The sequence below is a fragment of the Monodelphis domestica genome, chromosome 4, assembly GCF_027887165.1.
Source record: "Monodelphis domestica isolate mMonDom1 chromosome 4, mMonDom1.pri, whole genome shotgun sequence".
Taxonomy (NCBI): domain Eukaryota; kingdom Metazoa; phylum Chordata; class Mammalia; order Didelphimorphia; family Didelphidae; genus Monodelphis; species Monodelphis domestica.
Window position 1 is genome coordinate 441177451 of NC_077230.1, and position 8102 is coordinate 441185552.

At 54.8% G+C, this 8102-nt stretch overlaps 1 protein-coding gene across 5 annotated transcripts; it reads right to left on the reverse strand.

The window, feature by feature from the left end:
- Nucleotides 1-690: 690 nt before the first annotated feature.
- Nucleotides 691-8102, reverse strand: TTYH1 (tweety family member 1). Of its 5 annotated transcripts, none has more exons than XM_001376869.3 (14): nt 7806-8071; nt 6312-6499; nt 5252-5363; nt 4817-5037; nt 4532-4627; nt 3823-3895; nt 3654-3729; nt 3468-3523; nt 2938-3030; nt 2739-2831; nt 1867-2009; nt 1537-1582; nt 1225-1302; nt 967-1037 (listed from the first exon to the last, which is right to left on the reverse strand). In XM_001376869.3, exons 1-13 carry the CDS (start codon nt 7932-7934, stop codon nt 1264-1266), a joined length of 1365 nt encoding a protein of 454 aa, XP_001376906.1. In that variant the 5' UTR covers nt 7935-8071; the 3' UTR covers nt 967-1037; nt 1225-1263. The 5 variants fall into 5 exon arrangements, 4 of the variants coding, with proteins under 4 accessions (XP_007492534.1, XP_056652621.1, XP_001376906.1 ...); XR_008911683.1 differs by having other exon boundaries at nt 1014-1037; nt 1537-1604; XM_007492472.2 differs by lacking the exon at nt 1537-1582 and having other exon boundaries at nt 691-1037; nt 7806-8102.

The window sequence follows — 8102 nt, forward strand, 5'->3', positions numbered from 1 at the left end:
CTGAAGGTAGATAGAAAGGAATGAGACTTGGGGCCTACCAATGCTGGACAGTGGAGAGAGACAGGAAGAATTGGGCAGATCCTTGGATGGGAACTGGGCTGGGCTGGGAGGAAAGGAAGTAAATAGAGATCTGCTGGGTTCTGAAGGCACAGAGAGAACCATGACTGGCTCTCTAGTGGGATACCAATGGGGAAAGGCTGAGGAACTAAGACTTGGAAGCCACCCAAGTCTCCTGAGTAGGAGAAGGAAGAGTACAGAGTAAGAAGTGACTGGATAAGCTGATTCTGAGAACTCAGATAGGATGAATAGAAGTGGTCTCTGATGATGATGCTTAGACCTGGAAAGGGCCATAGAGAGTATCTAACCCAAAGCTCTCATTTTACAAGTGGAAAAACAGAGACCCAGAGTGTTTCAGTGGTTTGCCTATAATAAAAAAAAATTAGTAGCTGACCTAGTCTTAAGCCCCATTCCCTCTGCCTCCATCCAGTGGTCTTTGCCCTGGAGCATACACTGAAGGAGCCCATTACCTCGTATAGCCCCCAGAAGTAAGCATAGGAGTGCCACCAACTGGTGGAATGTCTTTTGCTAGGAAGGGGCAGTGTTTCTCAATAGATGGCTTCCTGGAGGAGATGGCATTGAGGTTGAGCCTTGATGGTTGGACAGAAACCAAAAAACAGCTCCAGACACATGTAAAATAAAGTCTTCTTTTTTATTTCAAATCTGAGTTAGTGGTGCTGGTTCTAAAACAAGGAGCTTTGGGCCCAGGGGTTGGAAGGAAGGGGCCGGGGGGAGGTCCTCTGGGGTAGCTGCTCCCAGGAGGGCCCTGAGCATCTTGGCTCCCACCCTGGCTGGGATCCCTGGGCCCAAGCCTTGCATGTTGGTTAGGGAGGGCAGGGAACTATCTTCGGGTCACTTCGTCAGGGTAGAAAGAGGGACTCGAGACTCTCCTGATCCAGGCAGAGTATGGCAGTGTTAGTCATCATAGCTAGAAGAATCCTGGTAGGGAAGGGGAAACTTCTCTGGTGGGTGGGCGGTGCCTAGGGATGAAGAGAGACACCGATATGGGCTGAGACAGAGGCAGTGCTGTGGATAGTGGCCAGTGAACTTGAGAGACAGAAGGGTGGGAAGAGATGCTAAGTGACAGAGGGATGGACAGAGGGCTACATTAGAGGCAGGCTAAATGGAACAAAGTGGAAGAGGACAAAGACCCAAGCTGTGACTCACCAGAGGTGGGGGTAGCAGACCCAGCCCAAGGAGGGAGTCTCAGATGGATGACTGCCACTGGACAAAGCGTTTTGATTCCTGTTGGGCCCAGAGAGAGGGTGAAAGAGTTAATAAAGCATTTCCGGAGATGCTTTCCCCTACCCCGTAGACAGGTAAGAAGACCAGCCCCAGAGGGACTCAAGCAGGAGGAATACAGCCCTCAATCTCAGTCCCCTCAGAAACACAGGCATGCATCTGATTCCCCTTGTTATCCCGACTCCCCCACAGTCCATGCCCGCCTAGGAACCCCAGGTGTCCAAGTGCTCCACATGCCTGAGGGTTGAAGGGATCGTCATCTTCTGGGTCTTCGTAGTCGTCGCTGAGGGGAGCGGGGCACAGAGCTGGGAAGGGTGGCAGGAGGGGAAGTTCCCTCCCCTTCTGATTGATGGGTTCCCCTCCCAGACTCCTGAGCACCCACCTACTCACTGCTTGGTGATCTAAGGAGACCTACCACATCCCCAATCTCACCCTTCCTCACCTCAGGGGAAGCTCCCTAAACAGGCCCCTTTAGCACTTTGGGAAAATGGTTGGAGCTCTGTCTATTGTCTTGCAACCTACCCAGCTCAGCCACCCTCTCCCAGTCTCCCACCGGCAACTGCTTACCTGGCTGGGAAGTGGGCCCAAGCAGCAGGCAGGCTGCACAGCGCCGTGGCCAGAGCCAGGGCGGACAGCAGGGAGAAGAGGAGCAGGAAGAGGAGGCCCTCCATGGAGTCCTCACACAAGCCCCGCAATGCTGCCCCATAGTCCTGGGGGCAGGGGGCCAGAGGGGGCATCAGCAGAGTTGGCTCTTCCCAACCCCCTCCCAAATGCCCGATTGACTGCTTGATTTTTCCCACCCCAGCAAAGGGAGTCAGGCAGAGAAACAGTTCTGGGTTGTTAAACAGGACACCCACATTTGAATCCCTGTCTGACTTTTGCTCAACTCACTGTTTGACCTTGTTGAGGCCCGGCCCTGCCCTGCCCTGGGCCTCAGTTTCCTCATTTGTACAATGAGGTTCTCCAAGGGCTCATCTGACATTTTAGGATTCCCAGTATTGACTGAGTCCAGGAGAGGTCAGAGTAGGGGAGAGATCACATGCATCTCATTGCAGAAATCCAGGAAGGCTTCCTAGGGAGTGGGTCACCTGAATTGGGCAGGGGAAGATTGGAGTTGGAGGGGAGGGGAACAGTCACAAGGAAATAGAAAGGGCAGCCCGTCCAAGTGGTTAAGAAAGGGACTGGACCAGAGAAAAAGATGGAGAGGAAGGCAGGGCCAGTCTAAGGGAGGACACACTAGGGAGACAGAACTGATCCCTGCTTGGGGAAGTGGGGGCGTTCCCTTGGGGGAAATGGGCATTAGGAAGCAGCTCTGGGCCCTGGACTGGCTAGATGGGTGTGAGGGAGACTGAGACCAGGGGGTCCTAGAGAAGGGGGAGGAGTGAGGGGGAAGGGATGGAGGCATAACTGAAAAGGACAGAGGCAAAAGGTTTGGTCACCTTGTGCAGCCCCCGACAGTGCAGCAGCGCCACCAGCTGGTGGAAGTTTCCCTCTGTCACATTCAGTGTCTCTTCCAGGGCCAACAGCGGTTTCTGCCTCCAGTCCAGAAGGGGTTAATGCCCAATCTAGGGAGCCCTGCCCTCTTCCATAGACCCCCTCCCATTAGGCCCCTCCCCGAGGGGAGGGAATCTCACTAACCTGGGCTGCTGGGAACTGGGGAACTGCTTCTCGTTCCAGCCCCTGGAGTTGGGAGTATATGCTGGCCAGAGAGCGCTGGGACAATGTCAGCTTCTAGAGGAGGTGGTGAGTATGGGGAGGGGGCAGGCTGGGAGTGAGGCCAACATGTGAGTCCTCCCACCCCCTCCAAAGACCTCCTCCATCTCAAGACCCAAGAATTCCTGTCCTTGCTCTCAGAGACATTAGGAACTTGAGAATCTGGGTCCTTATCCCTTTACTGTGGGACCCAGGTGGCCAGGCCCTACTGCCCTAAACTCGGAACCTATATAACTCTAGGGGCCCAAGGAAATCAGAGAAATTTCCCAAAGTAAACTCTTGTGAAACCCTGGGGCAGAGGAGTGTAATCCAACTCAGACCCACAATAGCCAAGCCAGGGAAACTGGGAGGAGGGGGTGATAAAGTAGACAAGGAGGGAAGAGAGGGACATGGGTATCAATCTTGCTCTCCTCAAACACTTCAGACCCCATACTCACACTAGCTTGGAGACTCACCTCTTGGAAAGGATTAGAGACCACCTGGTTGCAGAGGAAGTAATAGTGGAGGATTTCTGTGGAGGAGGAGGAAGAGGAAGGAGGAAAAGAGGAGGCAAAGACAGAGACAGAGAATACCCAGTGATCCTGGAAGGAGACTGCTCCCAGCAGTTGGCACTTTAAACCCCACAGTTGCCCTCTTCTTACCTGGATTTAAGCCAGTTTCTGCCCTGGTCAGATTCAAGACATAGGGGTCAGGACTGGAGCAAAAGTCACTGAGACCCTGAGAAAGGGAGGTGTTTAGACTCAGACTTGGGAGGCTGGACTCCCAGACCCATCCATTTCTGGACCCAGGCCTCCTGGCTTGGATACTTACCACCGCAGCAGCTGCTTCCAGTCCCATGGATCCCCAGCTGAGCACGAGAACCAGCAGGCTCATGACTGTCATACTAGTGCAGAAAGGGAATATTCATTCTCATTTCCCTCCCTCCTTCCTTGCCCCAAAGGCCTGGTGAAATTCTCTCCAAGGATTCCCCTGCTCACCACCTAGAGCTACCCAAGCCTGTGGACAGCTCTGTGGTGCTGAAGGGGCCCAGTAGTGGGCATCCCCCAAGGATGCTCAGAGTAGTTAGCCTGGACAGCGCTGTGGTGCTGAATGATTTACCTTGACCCTCCCTCCCTGAAGCAAAGAATCCTCCACATCTCTGAAGAGGAAGAAGAATTCTAGAGCTTAGCACAGTGCCTGGAACATAGTAGGTGCTTAATAAATGTTTATTGATTGAACTGAAGGAGCCTTTCCTGAGGACTTTCTAGGTGAGTTTCCTGAACCTTGAGCCCTGCCTGGGGACAGCTCCCTGGTGCTGAAGGTATAGTTTCAGGATGTTGGTGAGATTCCTTAAAGCCCCTCCAGGTTAACATCTAACTTCTCTCTTTTGGGGCCCAATCCAAGGAGAGCTCCCTGGTGACAAGAAAGAACCCCCTCAGGTATTGAGGAAGACCTCAAGAAGACCTCCAAGCTTGGACTCTTCCTCCCTGGAGGCAGGCCTAGTGGATGGAGCTGATGAAGTGAGGATTGGCAAACTTACACAATCACTAGCCATTTGCTTTGCTTAGCCAGCCCAAGGAGAGTGAAGAGACAGACAAGGAGATCAAGAAGCAGCAGGAGAATGTAGGCCAACCACCTAAGGAGTGCATAGGGAGGAAAAAGACAGGACAAGTCTGGATTTGAGTCCCAGATTTGAGCCACACTTCCAGTGTGACTTGGGCTGAATCACTACCCCTCTCTGGACCTTATGCTGCCCACCAATTTCAAGGATGGCCAAAGAGATCTCTCCCACAAGTGGCCCTGGTGACACCCCCCCTTGGCCCACCTGTACTCCTCCACAAAGGAGACACCTTCAGCCACCCGAATTGGGCTCAGGGGCACATCCCTCCAGAAAGCCAGCTCTCCCAGCTGCTGAGCCACAGCCTCAGCCTGCCTCCGAGCACCCCGGGCAGCTGCCACAAGTTCTGTCCGTGGGGCCATCACCTCCTCTAGAGTTGTCAGCTCAGACCTAACTGCTGACCCTAGTCGTTCCACAGTCTCTGAAACCTGGAACATGGGAGACACTTTCAGAGGAGGATATTGGTACCTGGGTCTCAGTCAGAGCAGAAAGGAGGGACACTGGTGGCAAATGCAGTAGTCTGGGGATGAGTAAAGTTCTTAATTAAATAAAACAGCCCTAGGGGAGGCCCTTCTAGTCCCTGTGGCTTAATGCTGGGAACACCTCCCCCTCTCAGGCATGTCAGGATGAGGATGCCCTCACCAGCCGGTCGATGGAGCTGAGCGTATGGTTGGCATGCAGGAGGGAGAAGCTGAGCTGGGACACCCCATCGCTGGTCTCACTGTTGCCATAGAAACCGAGTCCAATTCCAGCGCTGGGAGGAGAGGGATTGGGGAGAGGCTGGTTCAGCCCATCTCTTATGGGCTCCCCATCCTCTCCACCCCCTCTCCTCTAGTTCCAGTGGTACAGCCCGTGGGAACCTGCTTCCCTCGGCCTGGGTTGCTGAGGCAACGGAAAGGGTTCACTCCCCCTTGCCAGGGCTGTGGAGGAGAGGAAGGAGAGGTGGGAACAGGATGAACTCATTGTGATGCAAATGAAGGGATTAACCCTTTGTGGACAAGCAAGGCTCCAACAACTCCTATTCTGAGGCCCCACCCCTCAGGAATCTGGCATTCCAAGGCTGCCCTGCCCGCTCTGGACACAGGCAGGACCTCTTCCCCAGCCTCCTTCTTCCAGAGGACCCAGGCTTGCCCTCCCCTAAAGGCTCAGACCCCTCAGGGGACCTAGGGGGACCCAGGCGGATGGAGCCCCCAGTCAGAGAGAGGAATGGAGAGGCACAGAGCCCTCATTGTGGACTGGACTCATTCCCTCCTTTCCCAGGGTCCAGCCCCCTTCAGTTCCCCAGAGTCCATTGTCCTTGTCCCATTCCATACAAAGAACTCCTTGTTCGTTCTCATCCCCCCACCCCAGGCTGTGCCACTGCCTCCTGGGGTCTTTGTCCCCTTGGCCTCAGCCCCTTCTATAGGATGGGGCTCTGGTAATCTCGGCCCCCTAGCACTTCCCCTGCCCCCACAGGAGCTGCTTCTGAGCTGAGGGAATCCTTCAAGGCTTTGTTACATGGAGGACTGAGGAAGTCTCTGTGGCCTTCCTGAAGGCTCTATCATGGGAACAGAGGAAGGCCACTGAGGCTCTCTTATGGAGGCTGGCAAAGACATTAAAGGCCCTAATAGGGAGATGAGAGAAGCCTTTAAGGCTCTGCTGGGGGGAAGAGGGAGGTGGCTGGGAGTTCCTGGCTCCTCCCCACCCAAGGGGTCCCAGGTACCAGCCAAGGAGAAGGGCAGCCACACAGCTCCAGGTGACACAGCCTCCTCCATCTGGAGAACCTGAGACCTCAGGGGGACCAGTCTTGGGCCTGCGGCAACGGCAGCAAGATCGGAGTAGGTAGAGTCCAAGAACAAGCAGGTTCACAGCCAGGCCCAGCCCAGCTAAAGCTGCTACCAACAGCAAGGCCTGAGAAGAGGGAGGAAATGGAAAGAAGGTCTAAAAGCTCATTGATGGACCTGAGGCAGGCCGGTACCCCCTCATTGTCCCCATCTGGAAAATGGGTGTGAGGGACATTCTGGAAATATGAACCTGAGCTAGATTTTTGTGTCCATGTACCATGACCCTGGATGGACTCATGTCTCCGATCAGTGGGCAGAGGAGCTCTAGGAATGATTCTCTCTTCTGAAAGAATGAGAAGCAGCACCCCAAAGTGACTGCCTGAGTCTGTGTGTGAGCTGGAGGGAATTTCTGTGGACCTCAGTCTCCTCCTGTGTAGAATGGAGCCAGACCTCACTGATCTCCTGGCTTCCTGGGACTATGGTACTTTGTAAATTGTAGGGACAGGTGTGGCATCTGTTACTGTGTGACTATCAGCTTTAGGATGGGAGGGCAAGGGAAGCATGGGTTTGTGTCAGATTGTGAGTCACTGGCTTTGTGTGTGTGTGTGTGTAAGAGAGAGGAAAAGACAGGGAGAGACAGAGAGACAGAGACACAGAGAGGTGGAGAGAGAGACAAACCCAGAGAGATGTAAAGAGGGGAAGAGGGGGGAGGGAGAGAGGGGGAGAGAGGGAGAGTGCATCTGTATGAAGCTGGGAGACTATGCCTGAATGTGTCTAGGTGTGAATTTGTGTGTGTGTGTCTGGATTGTCATTGGCTGTGAGCCTGTCCGGGTGAAGATTTCTCTGTGTGTGGCTGTCTCTATATGTGTCTGCATGCAAGTGTGTGGCAGCCAGGCGGTGGGGGCCTCTGAGCTCTTCAGCTTCTCTGGCTGTGACCTAAATAGTTCAGCATACACTGCCTGGCTCCCCCTTCTCTGGAGCCCCCAGGGGGCCCTTGAGCCAACCACACTAGCTTTAGCCACCCTCCCAATTAGCCTGGACTAATTAACCAGCCTCAGAGCTCCCATTAGCCCCTGCTGTCATGACCCTCCCTCAGCTCCCCCAGACACATATCCAGGTCTCCCACATCCACCCAGAAAAATCAGAAGGCTTCCATTTTTACCTTCCCTCCCCCAAGGGACCCAGGTTTCTGCCTCCCAGCCCTTTTCTATGCCATCAGGGACCTAGGTGCTTGATCTCCCAGTCTCCTTGTCTCAGTGACCAAGATATCCCCTCCCTTAGCTCCAATCCCCTCCCCAGGAACCTAGTCATGCTCTCTCCCTCAGCTCTCAGGGGCCCAGGTGTCCCCACTCTTAGCTCCTTCGCCCCTTGCAACGACCCCTTAGGACCCCCCCCCAGTCCTGCCCCCTCCAGGACCCCTGTGTCCTCCACACCTGCTGGTAGTCCTGTTCCTGGGGGGCAAAGGTGCTGGCCACAGGTCGGAGCTGAAAGTTGGTATGGGGTACCTGGTGGAGCAAGTGGACCCAGCCTGAGGGCCGGAAGCCCGGGGGTGGCCCCCCCATGGCCTCCTGGCCCCCAGAACTGCTCCAGGCGGGATGTGGCTGTGGAGAAGAGGAGATGGCCCTGGAGGAGAAAGCAGAGAAGGCAGAAGAGGAGGAGGAGGAGGAGGAGAAAACGGAGCAGGAGGGGAGAGATTTGGGGAGTGGGAGGTGCCAGCTCTTGGGTGGGAG